Source organism: Manacus candei, unplaced genomic scaffold (genome assembly GCF_025592945.1).
Source record: "Manacus candei isolate 608988 ecotype Guabito, Panama unplaced genomic scaffold, ASM2559294v1 h1tg000005l, whole genome shotgun sequence".
Lineage (NCBI taxonomy): Eukaryota > Metazoa > Chordata > Aves > Passeriformes > Pipridae > Manacus > Manacus candei.
The window spans coordinates 13,777,486-13,801,123 of record NW_026138053.1 but is presented as its reverse complement, the minus strand read 5'-3'; the positions used below and the strand labels follow the sequence as shown (position 1 = coordinate 13,801,123).

Here is a 23,638-nt window from a genome sequence, read left to right as displayed (position 1 = left end):
TAAAAAGCATGCTGTGGTGGAGAGCACAGCCATGCGCTGTCACCAAAGGGACAAAGGCAGAGGAAAATAAGGAAGTTACAGAAAAGTCCGCTGCCAATGCTGTTGGAAAGCTGTGAGAATACTGCCTTGAATAGGAAAAGCTTTACAACAGGTGCTAGTGCTGGGAAGCAAGAAGACAGGACACAAGAGAAGCGGTGCCAAGGCCAGCTCATCAGTCCCGCCGCGGCCGCGCACTCACCGCAGGAAGCGCCGGATCTCCGCGGTCCCCACGCCGTCCAGCCGCAGCACCTCGGGGGGCGGCCGCCCCCCTCCCAGGGCGGCGAAGAGCCGTGGCGCCCGCGCCAGCAGCACCGCCCGGTGCGCCCGGAGCGCCGCGTCGCCCACCCGGATGGTCACGTCGGAGCGGGTCCCCTCCGCCAGCAGCCTGCGGGACGGCACCGTTACCGCGTGTCCCCGCCCCGCTCGGGGCCGCCCCCGCCTCGGCCACCGCCCCGCGCCCACCTGCCGAGGTCCTGCCGGAGCTGCTCGGCCAGCGCCTCCTTCAGCCGCTGCCGCTCCGCCGCCGCCGCCGGGCTGGGGCCCTTCGGCGCTGTGCCGCCGCCGCCGCCGCACCGCGCCATGTGCCGGCCGCCGCTCCGCTCCGCGCCCCGCGCGGCGACAGAGGCGCGGGGCGGGGACCAGCCGGTCCCTTGGCGGCGGCCCGCCGTACTCACGGAAACAGCCGGGACAGCGCTCGCGGCCGCGGGCCGTGCCCGCCTTCCCGCCGGGGCAGCGGGAGCAGCGCCGGGAGCCGCGGGAGCCGCGCGGGGCGGGACGCGGCGCCTTCCCCGCTCCGCGCGCGGGGCGTGGCCAGCGCTGCCCCCCGCCAATCAGAGCCGGCGGCGCTGCGCCCGGCCCCGCCCCCGCCGGGGGGTCCGTGCCGGGGGGCGGGACCTCCATCCCGGGGGCGGGGCCTTTCGGCCCGGCCGATCGCGGCTGCCGCCGGGAGAGCGCCCCCTGGCGGCCGCTGCCCCGCCCCGCCGGCCCGGCCCCGCCGCGCCCCTCCCGCGCGCGGAGCGGCCCTGACGGAGCGGGGGTTCGAGGGCCGCCCCCGCCCCGTCCCCCTGCACCGCCCGCGGGGAAGGGGCAGCAGCCCGCGGGCCGCCGCCCTCAGCCAGCTGGTGCTCTGCAGGAAAATCCATACTCCCCATCTGCGGCTGCCTTGCCAAAGAGATAAACTGCTGCTCAGGTGGTAGAAGTCTCTCTATGCCGCCCTCCTGAGGCAAGGGAGAACCTTTCCAACTTCAGAGTGGGAGTGGAAGAAGCACGAAACCATCTTAAGTTGATAAGTGCTGAAAATACTCAGGGAAAAAGGCTTGAAGGCAAGTACCAACCGAGGATGGAAGAGGCAAGATGGATACCACTGTCGTGATCCTGAGGAGACTCCTCTGGGATTTGGTGAAGTGGCCGAGAGGGAGCAGGTTGCCAGCCACGAACTGACACTGGGCAGACAGCACAGCTTGGTCCTTCCTTGCAGGGTCACATCGAGCTGGGAAGAGGCTTTGGAAACCCAACAGGCAGGTGACTCACCGATTCTGCAGACTCATATTTTGTGCTTCTTTTTCCTTTTTAGTTAGCATCCAGTTTTCTTCCCTCCTGCCATCACACGCAAGTTAATTCTACCCCCTGTTTCCGTAATGACTGTGTCTCTTCGTCCTTATAAACACATGGGCTGGGCAGCAGTTCTTGGAGACAAGAACAGTAGTTCCTCACACAGGAAGGATAATGCCAACAATGAGGCATTATTTTCAAGAAACTACAACAATCATAGCATGGGTGTCCGGGCTGCACACTGGGCAGACACTTCAGCTATTCAAACCCAGTTCTAAGCTTCAGCAAGAAATCTCTCCACAGGAAGTCAGATAAAGAGAGTTGTGTATGTTGCATTTTATTAGACAGAGGTGGATTTGATACATGTTATATCTTAATTTTCCATTTTTCTTGTTCAGACATGTTGAGTGTACAGATTTCCCATTTTTTAGTCAAGAAAGAAAAACACATTGCACAAAGCAGCTGCATTCAACAATACAACAAGATACGTATCATTATTCACTTAAAGACTAGAAACGTACCCCAGAAAATTTTCAATCGTTCAGTATGCTAAAATATAGATAAAAAGAGTTAGTTACTGTTTAATGGTAAAATACATTAAAAAAATTCAGGCAAATCTAGAATGAAAACTCGTGACTTTCTTCAGTATGGCACCACTCCATTGTTTCATTATAAATTTGTAAAAGGCACCACACATTAAAACCGTAAAGCAAGAGAAAAAACAAAACCAAGCAACTTTCCATGATTTTCTTTCTGTACAAATACATATGTATCTTAAGGCAGGTGTTTTTATGTGCAAAATACAAGTGTACAGGTAAAACCAATGTTGGTATCATATATTCTCAAATTCACTTCTTTTAGCTGTAACATTAGTGTCCAAATATACAGTACAATGAAAACACTTTTCTCTAACAGAGCTCAAAATAGAAGGCAGGCTGGAAATATGGCCCTGATAACAATTAGGTTTTAAATCTGAAGAGCTTTTACGTAGACCTCTTAAAACATGTACAGTCATTCTCTTTTTCTTTTTGTCTCTTCCTTAAGAAAGGTCCATATCAACTTGTTCACTATGTCAGGTTGATCCTGCTGGAGCCAATGACTGGCTTCAGACAAAATAGTTAATCTGAAATGATTTTTAACATAAATCCTTGTAATTTCTGCCATCTCAACTTCCATAAATGCATCTCTTTCTCCCCATAACAGCAGGGTTGGCATGATGACTTCGTGGTGCTGCAGAGGTAGGCAGCTTTAAAAATAAAACACACCTAGTTAGGTCTTATTTTAACAAAAAATCATTATGACACGTTTTAGTCAACATAGCTTTTGAAATCAATGCAGTGAATCTCATTGCAGACTTTCTAAGTTTCAAGATATCGCCTACAATACCAAGAAAACACTGTGACTTAAAATTCTTTAATTGTTTTAAGGATGGTGAAATTGTTAGAAGGTACTTTTACTGTAACAGGTCTCTAATCAGCAGTTGATTGCAACAGAGGTCTCATTTTTGGAACATGAAAGATGCTTCAGCACAAGTCAGGAGCCCCATGACCTCTGTAAAAGGGAATGTGGAACAACATGGCCAGAATTTTGTAGGTCACTTGCTTTCTCTTGGTTGATAAATGGCAAGTTTCCGAACCTGCATTATTTACTGCACACCAGCCAAAGTACCTTACTGAAAAATATGTGCCCAGCAAATGGCAGGCTGCCATTGCTGGATATTATGGAAGATACCAGCTAGAGTGTTTCAGACCTATTAAAAATTAAATATCATAGAGTACAGCTGAAAATAAAAATATTTGTAAAATAAGATGTTCTATAGAACATTGATGTCTGAAATGCTGAACTGCATTCGGTTACATTCACTTTATGAAATTCATGCAACATTCAAAATACTTCAGAGTTCCCTTTATAAAGCACCACAGTGTTTTTTGAAGGCCTAGGACTTACATACCTACATCTTTTACATGCAGTGAAGGAAAACTGTTTCTTAAAGATTTACTTTTCATGAAGTCATAATCTCTCTAAAACTGCAACATCACAACCCAGAGTTTTGTCGACTAGAAAGTGTTTAAGGATAAATACATTATAAGACATTTGAAGAACACTTTGAAGAAAAGCCCTTAGAAAGTAAAATTATAATAAACATGATACTATCACAATGACCTACTTAAACTTTCAGTAAAAAGATTATTTTTTAAATACAATTTTTTAGAATTGAATATTTAATAAATATTACCTCATATTACACGTATTAAGAAAGATGCAAGTAACTAGAAAGTAAAGGCTATTTCATCATTAACCCACCCAAATTTATTCCAGCACATCTGTTTCAGAGATGCTGAAAAATTTATCTAAGATTGAATTGCTTAATTTTAGTCACATATAGTAACAGACTGTGACAATTCAAAACAGACTCCATCTGATCAGATACAAATCTTCGTTATATTAATGCACAAATAGGAATATTTTAAACCAGTAATGTATAAAAAAGATTTTCTGTACAAACTTTTATGACATACTTAAGTACTAGTTTTAACCTTAGGAGTTAGTTAAGAGATTATGCTCTGTAAAGAGGAAAAGACAAAGAAGATGACTTGCATTAGTTTAAAATAAGACAAAGAAGTGGAGGCTTTGAAGACGTTCTTCTTCTACTTACACATTATGTCAAAAAATGTTAATAAAAGATCACTTTCAGTGATAATTTAATTTCATTTTGATTGATGAATTAGGAAAACTCTTAAAATTCCTTTTTTACCAGTAAATTTAAATCTCATTTTGCAAACACCCTGACCTCAGCCACTGAACCATAGCTTATTCATAGTACCAGTTTTAAAAACTGATAATCTGATGATCTCATTCAGTGCATTTAGACTAACCTTTTTACCTTTAAAATCCAGTATCCTGGATCTTTTCACTATTTAAGTGTGGTGTTTTCACTACTGTAGGGTTTCCTATTTTGTGCCTTGCAAGACTTGTAGTCTGACTTACTTAGATAAAAAATCTACCAGGCTTTTTTACACATGCTGCATAGATAAACAACCTGTCATTTTTCACTGCCTATGAGCTACACTGTATGTCTTTTCAGTCTGGAATATGGGAAATTGTATTATGCCTGAAATTTCTAGAAATTGCCTTTAATAACAATTAACACACGGATATCACATTTAGAAAGAAGTTCCACTCCTTAAGTGTTAAAGTCTTTGAAAAACAGACTCAAACCTTCATACAGCATTGTTATACAGCTTTTCTGTAAACAAATAGTGAAGTACTTCTTAACTGCTATAAGAGAACTAATGCCATTTTCTAAAAATATAGCATATCAGAAGAAATTCAAGCTCAAGCTCTGTACCTGTCTCTCTTAACCAAGCATGACAGAAAAGCTTTATGATTTTTATTCTCAAAGTGTTTGAATCTAAAGTATAGTGAAGGGAATGGCTGCTGTGCTATTTATAAAAGGATGTGTTGGTGAAGGATGAAAGTAGGTTATTTCAATCATCTATTTGGAAATAATTTTCCAGAAAAATCAAGCTCTGAAGAATGAAACTCTAAATGGATAGTAATGAGTTGGTAACCTTTAACATGTAGGTCACCAGTACCAGCCCACTGGGAGTTGTGGTGAATACAAGTCATTAGCATCCAAGTGCTGCTTAACAACTCATATGAGAGAAAGGGAAAATTTCAATACAATTTTAGTATTTAAGAATTCACATCCTGTAAGGTGTGACAAAGTGTGACCATCAGAATTGGTGGCAAGAACTGAATGAGCTGAAGACTAATCTTTTCTTTCCAGTCCAAAGCCTTCTGCGTCGTGGCTGACAGCAGCTAAAATAAAATTCTCTGAATTCCTTACAGGTATACTTTCATTAGAAAAATAAAGCGAACACTGCACAAACATACACACAAAACACAGAGGAATTAACAGCTCTGAAGATACTTTCTGATTAATAACTGATACTAGACTTTTTTTGAGCCTGAAAAGGCCTGAAATAGTTTAAACATATCAAAGATTTGTTTCATCTGAGTCCCACAGCCATTCAGCTATCACAGGCATGTCACTGTTGCTGTCAGAGGAGCATCTGGTTAATGTGCACGCTCAGTGATGCGAGGTGCTGTGCCCAACGTAACCAACAGGGCTCCGGGCGCTCTCGCCTCTCCAGCTCCTCGTTAGCCCTTCCCCGGGGCTCCTGCAGAGCAGCTGCCGGGCCGGGAGCGGCTGTGCAGCCACACAGCTCCAGCGCCCTTGGACAGCCCAGCTGATGTCATCGACTGCTCTCTGCGTAGCTTTAACTAAGTGTGCTGTTTCCAGCAGGGCCATCTCATTTATTGCCCACTGTCATCCATGCTTGGTGTTGTCTTTCCACTTTCTCCTTCCAGTTTTGTCTCTTAGCCTGTACAAGACAGCAACTAGCTCGGATCCTTGTTTTCCTCGCAGTATTTCCCTGCTGATTGCTCTCCTGACAGTGTGACAGCATGGATGGCACAGAAAGCAATAAAGGTGGTACTAAATTTGCATCAGGGGAAATGAAAAGTTAATCTACCTCAAACATCTACTACCTGAGTTTAGGGAAAGAAGGGAATGGTCATTTTAAAGAATATTGGGAAGTTGGTCTTGTGCTAGAGAAGCATGCAGGACGTTTATCACTGCTGAAGACTGGACAGTAAAGGAAAAACAAGTTCAATGCCACTCTTCTTGATACAGTCCTTCAAGTTAGCTCTATAAGTAGAGTATACAGAGTTAAAGCCCTTCTGGCCATGTTTTTGGTAGGTAAAAAGGGGGTGTCAGACATAGTTTTGTAAAGTTACAAGTGAGGGTCACGTACTTGGATGCCGTATTATCTAGTAGTATTATCTAATAGTAAGCTCTTGATAGATATTATGATTACTTAATATGAATTGTAATGCAAACAATTAATTGATGGTAATTTTTAAGTGTTATTTAGAGATAGATTTATGGAATTACCATGGGTGCTGTGTATGAGGGAGGGCCTTCGCTTTATTAGATTTTGAAACAAAAATTTTCCTTATCTGCACTCTGGTTGTTTTGCTGTTTTGTATGGACACCACACAGAACACATGAGGCCTCACCTGCCTTACCGTGCCTGCACCCGGCACCTGGGGAGGCTTCGGAAACAAAGCTGCCGTTCTCCCCCTCTGCCTCCGCGGCAGGAGCCGCAGTAACAGTTTTGGGCTCCAGGGGACTCTCAGAAATATTTTCCTCTGTTTGAGAACGCTATACTGACCTGAAAATAGTCCTGTAATGGTTAATGGGTCCTGTTAGTGCTCCAGGTTGTGAAAAGACATACAGATAAGCTTCGATATCTTCTGCTGTTAATCTGCAGCCTTTCCTTCCAATTCCAGTGGCCTGGCTGGTAAATAAACTTTTCAGAACCTACAAAAGGAAGAATAAAAAGCTATTACCTAAGATAGCTAGAAAATGTGTTTTCTCTCCTTCAACAGGACATATCTTTCTAAAATCTACTTATACATATTTATAAATTTGTTTATGTTCAGAGTTGTAGTGGGTTGACCCCGGCTGGATGCCAGGTACCCACCAAAGCCACTCTATCACTCCCTTCTGTGACTGAACAGGGGGAGAGAACATACAACAAAGGGTTCAAATGTTTTTTTAGAGAGCTATGTGTAAAGCACATGGTTAACTTATTTCTAGTGTAACTTACTTCAGAATAATCAAGTACAGACAAATGCCAATATTACCCTACCCAGTTACTGAATTCTGCATCCTGACCTGCCACCTATGAAAGGCAAAGGCAAGCGCAGGCACATACTTTTTTTTTTGGGATGGACCCCAGTAGGTGACAGGGCTGGAGGGAGGATGATTCATGACCTCCCCAGCTGGCTGTGCCCTGTGTGCATGCAGCACTGGGAGCTCTGCACTGGGCTGTTTGCATGTAGGAGGCATATGTCTGCAGCTACTTTGTCCCTTTCTATGTGCTTGCACTTGGTTTTTAAGGTTACACAAAGTGCTGGCCTTGGTTCCTCAGGCAGAATTAATCACCTGGCTGAATGTGATGGCCAGACTCCCAGTCTACCTGCCCTGCAGCAGGCTCTAAGAGGTAAGAGAATGTCCCACTGCCCATGGGAGCTTCAGATAAGTCAGCAGGAGTTCCACAGGCACCAACTATGTCCCAGTGTTATGGGCACAAGTAAAACCAGCTGACTCTCTAGGTGGAGTAATGCACTGCAGTGCTGGAGGTTAAAACTATGTGCCTGAACACCTCCCAGAAGTGCAAGAGTTAATCTCAGTAACTCTATGTACTTATACCCTACTTTATGTAAAGCTTAAGAAGAAAAATCAGAAAGCTCCATATTTTTTCCTGTAATTAGAACTACATCAGAAGGGATCAATGTAGGTGGCAATTCTATTACTCACTGTTAAATATATAAACAAGAGCATTCATTTTGCTCACCTTGAAATCATTTAGAGTAAACATGAATTCAGGAAACCATGGCATTTGGAAAAAGAAGTAGTAACCAGATTTAATCAATTGTGATGGATGTCGTAGAATGTATTCTGAAACAAAAATGCCCATGAATTAAAAATGAAAACTGATGACTCAAACAAAATTACTGTTAATATTACTATTTTTTAAACTTAAAGGAATGTTTTAAAAATATTACATTAAAGCATGCTATGTGACAAAAGATGATTATTGTTTCAGGAGTAAATATATGGTGTGGCCATTAAAACATAGTTCTTTTGTAAATGTTAATATAAACAGCCAGCAAAACAAAAGTTTGCCAAAGATTAAGTGAGGACAGCAGCATTGGGGAGTTTAATCGAATTATAGGTTTTCACTTAGAGATCTATGTGTGTAGCTAGTCCAAAGCATTTTTTTCACAGATGTGGAATAAAGGGCATAAATAAAAATATTTCGGTATTTCTCTCGTCAATGATGTGATGCACAGAAATCTGTAGATGGTGATCCACTGACATTCTAAAGACTGCATCACTCTTGTTCACAGAAGTACAGATTTTTTCTAGCAGTTGTCTACTTGGCAATTTCAAGGACCGTAATCAAGGTTATATAGAGTCACTTTTTAAAGATTTTTTAAAGTAATTTAAAAAGATACTGGAGCATATATAACAAAAGAAAATGATACAGGCATGCATTAACTCTTTTTTAAAAATTGTAAATTTATATCTTCAGTGAGTTGCAAGAGCCAACACTGACATTCAAATATCTAACTTCCTCAAAGCAAGCACCCAATGTGTATGGGTACTAGGAATTCTAGAACTTATTCTTTACAGGTGCAAATTCAGGAAGGTAAAACTGCATTCCCAACACAGGAGGTATCTCTGAAATATTAATTCTGACAATGAATAAAAATGGGGTTTAAACCAATGTAAATTGAAGTGTCAGCTATCTTCTAAATGTTCATATCTTACATGTTCTTAAATTGCCTTACCCATTATATTTTTCCTTGCTAGACCATCACTGCTAACTTTACTTTTCTCCACTATTTATAAACTGTATATTTTCATTTAACCCACAGTAGAACAAATTTGATCTAGGGAGAATTTATCAAGCTACAGAGCAGATTTTGTACTTCAACAAATATGCAAACAAATACTGTAATAAAATGTAATTGTCTCCACAGCCTGGCTCCTGCTGTCAGAGAAAATACTGCAAAAAGCTCCTACTTCCTCATGTGATGAACAGACCTCTCCTGGGGTAAGTGTGGCTTTACTACCTGACAAAATGTTCTTTAGTATCTTAGAAAGGTGCCCAAAAACACTGTGAGAACAACATATGTGGATGGTTCTGATTCTACAGTGGTGTAAGGTTTATTTATATTCAACTGAAATGAAAATTAAAGCTGCGCTGAATATTCTTAGCTATTTCTAGGGAAATGAGGTGATTTGTTAAATGGAAATGGGTAAGGCCAGCAATTGAAAAAATTGAAATTAGGGAGATACTACTTTCATTTTCATTATGGAATGTTGTTATAATCCCTATGAAATGTTTTGTAATTCTGGGTAGTAGACAAAGTCTATCACACAACAAATTCTGCTAGTGCACCTCAGTCCTTGTTTCAGCTCAGTACTAGTACATCTAGTAAGAGTACTAGTACTAGTACTAGTATAGTAGCATCTAGTAAGTAGCCTGGAAGGCTGTTGTCTTTTGATGAATATTGTACCAGATCATAAATTATTGCTTGTCATCTAAATTGGGATTTAATGCTAATGTCTGAGTCACATTTATACAAAGGCTGGTTTATGCAGATTTAATAGTGCAGTGAGGCCTTAACCAAAGTGTAATACAATACACACCCCTCTCTTCAGGGAATTTTATCCTGCCAAAGCGGAACAAAACAGATTCATGTGTTCGAAAATTATGTTTGTGGACCTTCAAGGTTTACTAAAACAGTCAGTAAATTTTGTTGCAAGCACTCCCAACTTCCTACAATAAATTTATTTCCAAAAGTCAGATACTCGATAAAATACATTATAAAATGATACTTCATAAAATACAGCCCAGATTGTGAGAAGCATGGAGTACTGGCAGCTTATCTACTGAACATCTAACAGGGCAGGTAGTTGGTTCTCAAAGCAAACATAATCGTAGTGGAAGTGCAGATACTTTGAATTAACAAAGACTACTGTAAAACTCACCTGTAAATACAGAAGGATGAGGGAAATTTACCACAATGAGCTTAGTCACCATTTCAGGGTAACAAATAGCCACTAACCAAGCGATCATTCCTCCCCAGTCATGGCCAATCAACACACACTTGTTGTATCCTACCACATAAACACAGATACATGCTTTTATTTCAATGGAATTAGTATCCATAGAAATTATCACATACAATAATGATTTCATTATTGCACAAAATAGGTGGTTCAGCACATTTATTAATGTAACTTCAGTACTGCCCTGCTTCCATTACTACTGGTCAGAAAAAATAGTCCACTGGTATACTTTAAAAATGTACAAATATTTAAAATTGTTTAATTGGATTTCATTAAACTTTAACTGTACTACCTCCATGTCAACCTAAAGTCACTCAGTATCCAGACTGCCAGCCAGTTTACATCTTGGCCAGTACAGGGTCAGACAGACAGTTCAATTGCAGTCATTATAATGCATGTACATTTGTCATGTTTAGAGAGTTTGGAGTTTGAAACTGCAGACAAAAAGATGGAGCGATCTGCTAAGCCCCTCCTGAACAAAACTAATCCTCATGAATTTCTCTGAATATGGGTGGTTATCTAAGCACTCAACACCACCATTATGCAAAAAGTGGGCATTATTCTTCATAGCCATATACACAGCATATATATGCACACCTATATATGTACTTAGTAGGCCCACAGCTTTTCTCCATAAGCTGTTGTGTTGGCAATTTTTAAAGTTGTTGACATTCACATACTTATTCTTCCATCAACAAAAATGGTATTTAACAGCAATAAAAGGGTCATGTGGGATAACGACCGAATTTTTGAAAGTCTAACTATTCCTTCTTTAAGCACTGCTGGAACACACACTGTAGTGTCAGATACCACCACCCTCCTCACTGAGGATTGGAACACTGAGCACATACACTGCAAATGAAACATATAAAAGCCAAGATTTCTAGAATTCTGACATAAAATTTGGACAGAGTTGTCAAAGCACCTTATAAACCCTCTTGAATATAAACCTTTTTTGAGCACTTTTGATATAATCAAGTTCTCCAAAAGAATTTAACTTAGGGTTAGAACAAAGATAACAAGCCTCTGAAATACTTTATCAAAAAAATTTAAAATCCCTATGAAATTGAATTATGCTGAGAGCACTTCTCAAGCATAACTACGGCATTACTGTGGAGATTAACAAAACCAGCAAAGGCTGGAAAATGTAAACACAGTGTGGGGACTGCCTGCCCAATCTTTTGATAATGCTCAAACATCACAAGCAAAGCAAATTCTAAATTCAAACCTCAGAACTGGAATCACTGCTTTACTATTTCTTCATATGAAATGAAGTAAGTGATTTCACCATCACTGGGGTATCCAGGGAATTAAAATGACTCAGAGAATGACAATCTAACCCCTTGTGTTGCTATTGGTAGGAAATACCCTTCACCAGGTGTTACAATTTATCGCCCAAACAGCGACACTTCAAACTGAACTGGAGGGGCAAATTTTGCAGGCTCACTTTGGCTCTAGACCATTACACTGGGTATTTGCATGTCCCTTGTTCTCCCTTCTGTTCTTCTCTTCTCTCTGTTGTGTAAGACAGAGCGATTCAGCTCTGGAGAACTGACTACTGTGCAGGAGTAGTATTTTGGGAGAGTTTTTTGGTTTTTTTTTAATACAGCAGATGTACTCTCATCATTTCTATAAAGCCCACAATATTTACTCTGTCTTGTTTGTGCAAGAAAAATGTCACCTGATTTAAATTCTTTTTCTGGAAGTGCTAATTCAAAACATTATCCTCTAAATGCCAGGAGCAAAGACTTTCTTAGGGATAAAGACCAGAGGTTTGTACTGCTGAATTTCATAGCACATAGGAAAGATTTTTTTTTTAAACTCATGATGGAAAAATCATCTTTACCTGTTGTTTATACTGAGATACAGATCATAATTAGAAAACAACCCTTTTTCATTTATAATAATCCATAAAATATGAGTATCCTTAGATTTATACCTATATGTATCTGTGATGTGTATATATTAAAAAGACTGCCGTTTAAGAAAAAACAGTTCTGGATCTTTATGGGTTTTTCTTGCTAGAAAATCAAGTCATCTATGAGTCAAGTAGGTTGTCTTCTAGTAACGCACCTAGAGATTCCAAAATGTCCTTTATATCTGCTATCAGGCAATCTAACTTGTAACTTTCTTTGTGAGAAGGAGCATCTGTTTCTCCATAACCTCTCAAATCCAGGGCCACCACTCGATATTCACTTTTAAATTCCCGCAATTGATGGCGCCAGGAATACCTAACAAAGAGGAAAAAAAGTTGGAGTTATAAGGTCAAGCAGTATGATATCAAAATGCACTCAATGCTTTTGCACCCAAATAACTGAGGGTAAATTAGCATGGCTTTCTTTGCAATGAGATTCCCTTTCCTTTCTGTGCTACGCTGATGGTCCTTTGTGGCTGCAGTAGTTTTCTGTTCCCTTCTTGAATTTGCCAGTAAGGAAGTGCAGCTGCCAGAAAGGGGGCCTGGCCAGAGCTGGGGTGTTTTACAATTCCTGGAGTCTGGTACAGTCCCTTTGCAGCAAAGGAAGGAGGCATAAACCAGAGCACAGAGAGGGCTATTCTGTGTTATCCTTGGAGCCACAGTATCAACAAAACGTAAGGTCTGAAAAGCTGTCTCTTCTCCCTGACTTACTGACACACACATTTTGATGGAGCAGGGAAACATGCCTCAAGGCATGGTTGATTTTTTTTTTATTCAGAAAAACAATGCCGGATAATTCATACACTAAATAACCCAAAGAAAGAAAGAAATTAATAACAAATGAATTTGGTAAAGTTTGTGGGATTTATATTTCATCTGTGTGTCTTTACTACCAGAACTGTTCCAGAACAAGCTGTCTCAATGTGTTGGTGGTATACAAAATATTTCATTCCTTGTGCTTCTATGGAAAAGAGTGATAACATTACACACATCAAAAGACATACAAAATTAAGAACTTGGGCAAAGGCCTGGGCTATTCCTCATTCTGTAAAAGTATGTAGTGATTATATGTGTGTTATGAAGCAAAAATAACAAGAAAATGGTGGGTCTCATCCTGCAAGAACTATTTGCCCTTCAGCTGTTACTGAAACCAGATAAATTTCAGAATAGCTAGTACCAAGACACACATGGCCTTATATTACACTATAATAGAGAGATACATGAATCCTTCTCAGCATATTTAATAGTGGCTGTATCCCGCTGTGGTAGCTTTTATTTCTGCTTGTTTCAACAGTCTCAGATAAAGGATATATAATATTTGGATCATCAGTGGTTGTAGCAGTGATGCACAGAATTCTACCTTAATCCAAATAGTGTTTATATCAGACCATTGGCTCTCCTACTTGATCTTTACCTTCAGCCTATTAGTAATATTAAGTAATAAATCTGTATTCATATAATCAAAACAGTCAAACATTTTCATTTCAGTGCCATATAATGCAAAGATAAGGTTTAGCTGAGATCTCCAGGAATGAATCTTTTAAAGGCATTATATAACGACTTGGAAGCCGAATTTGCCATGGTAACTGTTGCAGCTTTTCTATGTACTTCAGTAAGAAGAAAGAACCAGTCCCATAAATAAATAAATTAACTATTTTTGTTTTCAGAAGATGTCTATGAGCTGTCCTCATCTTCTGTTTTCACAACAGTCCATCAGTCACCAAATGTCTGACCTACCAAATGGGTAGGTTTTATATTTGAAGAAATCCTTTTACCACATATGATATGTAACTATTGGACAACTGCTTTGTAAAGAGAATTTGGAAATGTTGCGAATGCTTCTATGTTCATAAGGTTCAATCATAGAAACTATTTTGAGACTTTTTGATCCCTTTCTCTCTGAAAGGCGAGTTGTACAAAATTTAGCAGCTCACACACAAATCTTATAGGTACCCAGCTGTCTCAACACATTATGCCCAATTTCAAATATTTTATTATTGTCTTTCCACAACATTGGTATTGATTTTCAAGTTCTTATGCATCTAAAGCACTTAGTGGTTCTGGTACATTATATTCTTAAGTGATCTTTCATGTTCAGACATTCTCTATCACTCACTAAGGTCAGTATTGTTTGGTTATATTTGTCCTATTTATAACCTTGAGACATTTGAAGGCAGAGGATTTGTTACAATTAAGAACTCTGACTGTGGATCATATCCTTTTTATTTTCCTAGACAAACAGTACAAATTTGATGCTGCTTTAAATCTCTCTTAAACTGTGGTTATTTTATCTTGTACTCTCAGAACAGTCACTATTCCTGCATAAAAAAATCTTTGCTGATTGAATGAACAACCCAACCTGAGTATTTGTAGCATAACTGTTTTACAGACTATTAGCATAGCATGTAGTCTTCTTTTTAAAAACAGTGATATGAACTATGCTACTGATGGTCCCAGTGACCTGTATAACAGGTTTTTTATTCATAATTTTTGAATGGTCAGATAATATAATATATTAGCCATCACTTATAGCATGACTCACCATTCTAAACTGTAAGAATGGCTATCTGCTTTTTAAAAGTAATATACTTGATCTCAGTAGAATATGTATGTAAACTGCTAATTTTTCCATTCCCCCTGTAGGGGAAATCAACTGCACTCTCATTGCCTGTGTTAGAATATGCTTTATGCAAGGTATGCATAATGTTTGCATAGAATATGCACTGCTCCATCTAACAGTCCTTTCAATCAAAGTTTGCAGTTTTAATAATTTTAGATAGCAATTTACTATTAGAACAATCTACTTCTTTAAAAATTTACCTTAACATAAACATGACTCTTTACCATCATCCTCAAGGCTATTAGTATCTATGGGAAATTGCTGCTAAGGGAAGAGAACTGACTTTTGTTTCACCTGGGTCAGTTTGTCATGGTATGACCTTAGTCCAAATTGAAAGATGACAGTTGCAACAGTGGACCCTAGCTCCATACCTGAGTTTAGGAAGGAAAAAGGATCGTTTAACTTGCTGAACTACTGGCATTAGCACTTCCTTTATTCCCTTCTTGGTTTTTTGGTAGCAAGTTCTGTGCTTCACTAGTTAAACCTGACAATGATAGCCTTTGGTTAAATCATTAGACACATGACTGCTTTTCACTGTTATAAACAAACATTTAGGATTGTGTTTGATTCATCATTCATCTTGTGATGAACTAATAATAGAATCTTTTTCCCTGAGTAGCATTCTGAAATTAGGCTGCACAATAGCCTATAGAACTCATAGTTATTCTTCACCTTCCTCAGTTAAAAATTAAGGTATAGTATTTTTAATAAATGGAGCAATCCATATTGCTTATCCTTATTTTAATACCCTCTGCAATAATTCATAAGTTTATCCATATAGTACAAGTGCTATCCAAAGAGGAAATTTGTTAAAAATGAGCAGTTCCTCCCCAAAGTTTGAAGAAAAGGGTACATACCTGGGGAAAAGTGAATTGAAAATGCAAAAAAGATGGTTGGTTTGTGTTAGTCTGCAGGAATTTTTTGTGGATGCTGTAGTTAAAAAAATGTTTCCGCGGTTTATTGCCTACTAAAACTTCATGCCATTAGTTAGTACTCATAAACATATATAATGGATCACACTGGGGATATTTAGGTTGAGATATTCGCTCTTGGGTATCTTATGCAGCCTCTTTTATATAAGAAAAGCATGTAGGGAGTTTTACCAGAATTCTGGAAAGCCATGAAGTAGCAGCATCAGTGGTTTACCCCTTTCTCCAGCAGCCACATAGTGGAATCGTAACCCTGAATCCTAAAATGAGAGAAAAAGAAGTGTGCTTTTATTGCTGCATAAAACTGCTATTCTGGGATTTGAGAATGATGATGGTTTCAGACAATATTCTAAGAAACAATATATTGCAGCTGAAAAAAATCAAATTATTAGTTTTGATGCTGAAGCCTTCTGTGCTTCTCAGAGCCAGTATGTGCTACACCCAGGCAATGCTGAGTATCCCACACCCTCGCCACCACAGCTTTCCCCAGGGAGAACTATCTGTGGTACCTGCCAGGCTGTGTGAGTGTGAGCTGGTCCAGCAATGAGCACAACAATGCTCCTGACACAGCCCTGACTGGGAAATTTCCTGACTGGGAAATTTCCTGACTGGGAAATGCAGGTTACTGTCGAAGCAAACTCCTTGCTTTCACGTGGACACCAGTCATGTGCTTTACAGAAAGACTTCAAGACTCAGTATACTTTAAATGCACTTTCGATCTTTCAGTTAGCTTGTAAGGTTATGCAACTATTTAAAACCATCACATTGCATTCTGGCATGATAAAGGACTGCATGGATTCTTCAGAACAAAAAGCAATCAAAATTAAGTAACTAGAAAGCAAGTAGTTTTTGCTAGTTTTTACTATTCAAGGTTTCAGACTCACTCCAGAAAATTAAGCCTTAATGTTATGATGTTCTTTCTGCACTGTCTGTAGTCACTGGTTTTGATGCACCTTTTAAGAAAATGGGTCTTATGAGAATTACAAGCAGACAAGTTACTTATTGCAGAGGCTGAACACTGGAATGCTATTGAAGTGAATAGATGTACACAAGCTTACACTGACTCAAGGTCAAATCCAGTAGAATTTAAACAAACTGAGATTATGACCCAGAGTTTTTACTGAATTCTGACACAGAAGTAGATACAGAAATTGGGAGTTAGCTTACAAAATACTGTTAGAAGTCACATGAAGGAAATGGCAGGAAGAAAGGTTGTACAGCTCCTGAATGAATGTCAGTGCCTGCACTGTTTCTGCTATTTCAAAAAGGAAAGAAAAATCCCATGCCTTTTGCAGCACATCAAGAGCTAATATCAGGGCAAGGATCACAAATGCATACAAAAAGGTTTTATTGCCAAAGATGCTTCAAATGTTCTGAGATATCTTAGCACTGATAAGTTACTAACCAGCTACAAAACAATTAACTTACATCCTGATTCTCAAAAGGGCTCCAAAGAGAGAACTATTTGGATTTTTTATACTTGCTATGTATATAACAGGGACTTTTGCTCAGTTTTGCCCCAAATGACACTGATATTTCACCTCTGGGATGCCAATGAACTTGAAGTCCTTAGAGGTAAAATAAATTCCTAGCAAATTTTAGGACCATTACATCATCTGTACAGTTCTCCAGATCACTCTGCCTTTGATCCTTTTACATTTAAAAAAGTAGAAGTTTCTCAATTTCCTTCCACAGTTTCTCTTCTCAGTTTAATGAGTAGTGGGCAATCGCTCCTCCATGCTGCTTCTTTCAGTTAGTGTCCTCTAGGGATTTACCCTCAATGCTGTTATTTTAATCTATTTGTTGCTTTTAAGGACATCCCCTTTACTCATACAAATTCAATCACCACTCACACAGCAGCAGTTTAAATGTTACATCCCCCGAACTCTAACCATCTAACCTTTTCAGTTGCTGCTTTCTGTCCCCATTTTTCCACCCCCAAAACAGACATAGGATGTTGCCATCTTTTCTGAAATGGACTGTTTTCTTTGTTTTGTTGAAATCTGATCAGATCTGTAGGATATGTGTGTTTGGAAAAAAAACCCATTAGCCTGCTGTTATCCAAGACTGTTATCCAAGAGCAAGAGTTTCTTATTTCCTGAAATGAGTGATCGACTGTCATATTGACAGCAATTTGATTTACCCCCAAATGCTCTTCTACTACTGTCACACCCCTCTCACTTCCCCAGCAGCCCATTAATTTACTGCTCTGTGCTACAAGAAAAAAAGAATGTCATACAAGTAAAAAAGTCCACACTGCTAGCAAAAAATGACAAGCAAATCATAAGAAAATGAGGCTCAATGATTTATATTAGTACTGCCTGGCATGAAACCATCTGCACAGAACCCTGAGAACAGGGTATTAAAAATAGCACTTGACAAAATTTGCTGTGCATTCTTTGCTCACCTATAGCTGCAAAAGAAATCTAGATAATACAACTTCATTTAGAACATTTCTTAAAGGAGCAAATCGCAGGTAGAGACCTGAGACAAGCACCCAAATTAACTGTGGTGGCTTTAACTGTACAACCTGAGGGACAGCGCTTAGTTTCTTACTCTGTGTTTTTCCCTGCGACTCTGCTGCGCGGCTGGCCAAACAGCAAATCCCAGCGAGCGCAGAGGCGGCGCGGGGAGCGGCGGGGTGCGGGAGACCCAGGGCGGGCGAGCCCCTCACCCGCCCACCCAGGGGGCTCCGCACCCCGGACGGGCATCGCTTCCCCCCGGGGCGGACGGACCGGGCCCGGCCTGAAGCCCCTCATCGAGCGCGGCGGGCACGGCACCGCTCCGGGGGCAGCGCGGGAAGGCGCGGTGTGAGCGCAGGTGGGCGAGCAGGCACGGCAGGGCGGGCAGGGGTGCCACGCACAGGGGCTGCCATGCACAGAGCACCCCGCGAACGGCAGGGCAGGCAGAGGTACCATGCACAGCGCACCCCACACACAGCAGGGAGGGCGGGGGTGTCATGCACAGCACACTCCACGCACAGCAGGGCGGCAGTGGTGCCATGCCCAGGGGGTGCCATGCCCAGGGGGTGCCATGCACAACGCGGGGGTGCAGCGCGCACAGCGGGGCCCGCGCCCCGCGCCCCCCGCCCGCGCCCTCACCTTGATGCGGACGTAGCAGTGTGTGCCCAGGGAGGGGTCGTTGAGGCAGGCAGGGGGGTTCTCCCGCACCACCCAGCGGAAGGTCTCACCCGGCCGCCGGCCGATGCTCCAGAGCAGCCGCAGCCCGGCGATGCAGGCGCACACCCCGCAGTAGCTGTACACCAGCGCCCAGAAGAGCAGTGCCCGGGCGGCCACCATCACCCGGCGGGCGGGCAGCGGGCACGCAGCGCCGGGTCTCGCCATCGGGCCCCGCCGCCGCCGAACCCGCCGGCCGGGAGGGGCTCGAGCGCCGCCGCCGCCGCCGCCAGGAGCCGCCCGAGCGGAGGCACCGGGAGCGGCGGCGGAGGCGCGCCCGCCCCGCGGCCCTCGCCCCGCGCCGCCGGCGGGCACGGCACGGACACGGCACGGACACGGCACGGACACAGCGCCGGCCGCCCGCCCCGCCCGGCTGCACGGCCCTGGCTCGCCGGACCCCGGGCGGCGTCTCGGGAGCGGCGGCGCTGCGGCCGAGGGCGCGCCCGACTGCGGAGGGCTCGGCCACGGGGGGCTCTGCTCCCCGAGTATTTCTCGGTGAAACGGGGAGAAGCCGTCTCTGGGGCGGCGGGGCGCGGCTGTGTCACCTGCGCGCTCCGCCAGAGCCGCCAGACACCGGGACGCGCTCGGAATGTCACTGGGAGCAGCGCGGCCGGGACCGGCGGGCCAGCCCCGCCACCCGGCCTGCCCCGGGCCCGGCGGCGATCGCGCTGCACGCTCCGAACACGTCCTTGACTGTCCGTACCTTATTTACGTGCCAGAGGTGGACAGGTGTAAGTGTGGGGCTGTGCCCTTCCACTGTAGTGTGTTTCAAGACTACATTCTTTCACTTCTGCCTCACTACTATACCCATTTAAAGGTGATTTTGTAAATGTATTACAATTTTAGTTATTATATGCTATTACTAATGAATATTTCTTAAAAATATATGAATTTTGGGTTCCAGCACCAAAATTTATATAATTTTTTAAATGTGACATTCTGTACTGAGATCTCAACCCCTCAAGGCTGATTTTAGAAACTGAACAATCCTATGCCTGTCCATTAGTTGTAAATCACTACAAGTGCAAGCAAAGTAGTCACAGTCACATACGAGGCCACAGATGCCAGGGTAAGAAGAAAGGCTCCAGTCTATCTGGTATTAACCTACTGATATGCAGGATAAAGGGTAATTTAGAACCAGAATAGTTCATGTAATCCAAAATTGTAAGAAGAAGTATAACTATGCTGAACAATTGATTTTGCAGGTCATAAGAGTTCAGGTTATGAAAAATTACAGTTTATTAGTTCTGGGAAATAACAAAATGTGGACAAGGTATTTGCTAACTACAAGAAAATTGTAGTCAAGAATTGAGCTTGCATGTCAAATCCCGTCAAGTCCTGATCCAACTCACTGCACAGCCTGCTCATCTTTACTCCTGGATCTCAACCCCTTGCTTCTAGAGGATATGGACAAGGTTTGGGGAGGCCACATGAGGGTCATGGGTAATATGTAGGCTTATGTGCAGCTGCTTCCCTTTTGAGGGGTGGGGTTGCTAAATGTTACTTGAGTTTGATGAAAACCAAAATTTGTTCTTGATCCAGGTGAATCTGTAGGATTAGAATCTAACTTCCAAGAAATGTTTTTGCTCTGTCCAGCAGTGCAAGTAGAAGCTGGTACAAAGACATCATCCATCTGTTAACTCTAAGATATGTAATTCAGTGGGCTATTTTTTAAAAAATTAGATAAGCATGTATGCAGGCAGAATATATATAGTTTTTCGCTATGCATGGAACACAGCTTGTAGACGACTTTTGTCTGTAACATACCAAATGCTTTCTCCTACTTGTTCTAAATTCAGACTTACAAATATAGGCACTGATGTTGAATCCCAGTCCCGCTGAAGGCAGTGACAGAATTAATTCTGGTTTCAACAAGTTCAAGATTTTTCTTTTTTTAAAAAAATGAAATAAAGCAGCAGAAGAGAATGTTATAAAGAATGGCCCATTAGTGCATTTTCATGCATTTAAAAGTTTAAGCAAGATACAAAATCATTATCTGAATTTATTTTCTGCTACTAAATGTAACATTTTCAAGTAACTGTAAAAATCTGCCAAGTTTTATCTTATCAATAACACAGATTAAATACCAGCAACTCACATCAGCTGCCAATGTTGAATAGCACTGTTCACGATCCCTACTCATTGTCTAAATACAAGCCCTTACAAACTTAAGGGCAGGAGCTTTATCAGGCTAATGGGGAAAAAGGTGCAGGGCTGTTTAAGGCTCCTTCATTCTCTTGGGCAAGAAGAGAAGGAACATCAGAAGCAGATGATTCAGTTAAGTCACCGAGCTCTGCAGACTGCAGTAGGATTACGTGAATCATGCCTACCGAGCCTGAGCTTTCCGTTCAAACTCGGATTACTCACACCGCCAACCCCAGGATTAGCATAGGGGTAATTCTTCATGCATCAGACTTTGTGCTAATGACCTTTCTTGTAGGGAAGAAGCCTTCGCAACTTCTCAATATCAGACTAAGCTGCAGCAGAATTTCCCTGAAGTGCACCTCAGTAAACCAGTGACCCAGTTAGATAAATTAGGAAGTTTGGCAGGAGCAAAACAACCAATGTTGTTTATATCACAGAAGCCATCTCATTTCTTAATAAGCCAGTAATCAGAATGAATTACTAGAAAACATCTCTTAAGAAAAATTGGAAAACTGAGATTGGAAATCCTGGAGTTGACCACAATGTTCCACTTGCCTCTAAAGAAAGGTTGATGAAAGTCCAGTGATAGGCTGGGCACAGCAATCACAAAATGATAGTAGTCATCTACAATATGAGAAGAGTGAAACTTTGGAACCATGATGTGCCTTATTATTGTATGCAGGTATTTGGCCAAGCTATGCAGTATTCCTTGTACAAAGAAAGAAGCAAAGCCAATTTTTTCACAGGACTAGAACTAAGTCTGTTTTTATTTTATACATCACTAACTACCTAGGTAGTTTCATGTCAAACTTCTAAATTACACAAACCTTTTTCCCATGGAGTTTTGCTATGTCATCTTCAGGTATTGGATATGGATCCACTATCAGGGCTAGGAAGAAGGTAGTGCTGGGGACCTTGCAGTTCTGAGTGGTCTTTGCACAATGAAATATCTGCACATCCTAGCTCAGCACTTCTGGGCACCTCCACCTCTGCTTCCTTAGCTGTCCTGTTTTCCAAGGAAGCCCTAGAATTCCTCTTTTATTGAGGAATACTTCCTTTGTACTCTAGGACCATACTGTCTGCATACGTGTGGCAAACCTGTTTGTACAAGGCGAATACCTTCCACACATTTTCCAGCATTTTGCAGAAAAAAGCCTGGAATTTTCTATATATCTCATATGAATAAGAAAAATTAAGAACCCAAACAATTATTTTTCTGTCTTCCTTATATTTCGATTTTCTCATCTTCTGCCCTAAATTATTGTTCTAATGGGTGCCAAGCCAAATCAACCCCAAGGCAGATGGTCTTACGTGCTTTGACAGTGTGCTTTGCCCTCCATAAAGTGCCATCTGCCTGCTTATCTTTTGTCAGCTCAACTAATACTGTTTCTCTGAGAGACAAAAGAGGACAAGTTTGCACATCACTGGTTCTGCCTCCAGCCTGACCAACTCATAGTTGATACTAAGAAATTTAACATATTCCATTTGTTAGTGACAGAGGAACTTCTTAAAGCTAATGACTATCTTCCCTTTCATTTACACGTAGATACAATCTACTAGCGTAGACACAAGTATACAAGTGACACATTAATGGAGCTGTTTTTTACAAATGGTCAAGGTAAATGAACAGTGTAACAGAACTTAATACACATTTTAACTGTTAGGTAACTAACAGTTCATTTAAGCAGCTTGTTTGCAGAGGGTGTCTACAGAAGTGGTAGTCCTGCTTCCTTGAGTGTGGTCATGGCTTTGGGCAAACAATCATTATAGGCTTGGTACTCACATTTGGAGGCCATCTCCCTTTCCTCTAAAGTCAGCTTTCTGTCTGAAGATAGGAACTGCTTATCCTCTCCGAGTAACTTGTAGGTTGCAAATAAAGGGTTTATCAGATTAGCATTAGCAGCACTGACATTGTGACTTCAAGCCATCACAACAATATAGAGTCATGGAAGCTGGAATTAGTTTTTGAAGGGGAAAAAGTACCAGTTCAATACTGTTAGCAAAGCCCATATAGTTATATAGAATAGATGAAATGCAGAAGGAGTTCTTGCCCTTGCCTCTGTCACCTCCTATTTCGAAAGCAAGAGATCTTGAGTTTGCATTAACCCAGTCAGAAAGTATATCCAGGTGACAGCAAGGTAGAGTGTCCTGAATGTGAACTGCAGTATTTTATTGCAGGACAAATAGCTACTAATAACATATAAAATACAAATGAAGGCAGATCTTTTGACAGGCAGATCACTTTTGATGTAGATATGAAACAAGACATCCTAACAGCACTAGTTTACATTACAAGACATCTTCCATCAGAAATCCTTGTCCTAGCCAAGTCCTCAAATCTCTCAAACAGCATATATTTGAGAGTGCCTCCAGGCCAGGCTCATGTGAGAGGACAGCCCTAGACATTTCAGGGGGTGATGCCCCAATACACATATATATAGTCATATACACTCTTTGTGCTGTTGAATGAAATAATACCATTCCAGCTGTGGCAGAAGTTGAAGATCCAGAACAATAGTTATTGTAGGATAGATATATTGAAGCCAG

General features: G+C 41.7%; 2 protein-coding genes across 2 annotated transcripts in view; both read right to left on the bottom strand.

The window, feature by feature from the left end:
- BTBD8 (BTB domain containing 8) overlaps nucleotides 1-901 on the bottom strand; it is a 40,186-nt gene extending 39,285 nt beyond the window's left edge. Inside the window, exons 1-2 of the mRNA XM_051802013.1 lie at nucleotides 502-901; nucleotides 239-424 (exon numbers count right to left, since the gene is read on the bottom strand). Of these exons, the coding sequence (XP_051657973.1) occupies nucleotides 239-424; nucleotides 502-620 (305 nt within the window). The 5' untranslated portion in view covers nucleotides 621-901. The remainder of the gene's footprint in view (nucleotides 1-238; nucleotides 425-501) is intronic.
- Nucleotides 902-1,063: 162 nt separating this feature from the next.
- Nucleotides 1,064-19,114, bottom strand: EPHX4 (epoxide hydrolase 4). The gene is made up of 7 exons (XM_051802927.1): nucleotides 18,872-19,114; nucleotides 15,945-16,030; nucleotides 12,380-12,537; nucleotides 10,226-10,354; nucleotides 8,019-8,122; nucleotides 6,831-6,979; nucleotides 1,064-2,836 (listed from the first exon to the last, which is right to left on the bottom strand). Exons 1-7 carry the CDS (start codon nucleotides 19,112-19,114, stop codon nucleotides 2,602-2,604), a joined length of 1,104 nt encoding a protein of 367 aa, XP_051658887.1. The 3' UTR covers nucleotides 1,064-2,601.
- Between the last annotated feature and the right edge of the window lie 4,524 nt (nucleotides 19,115-23,638).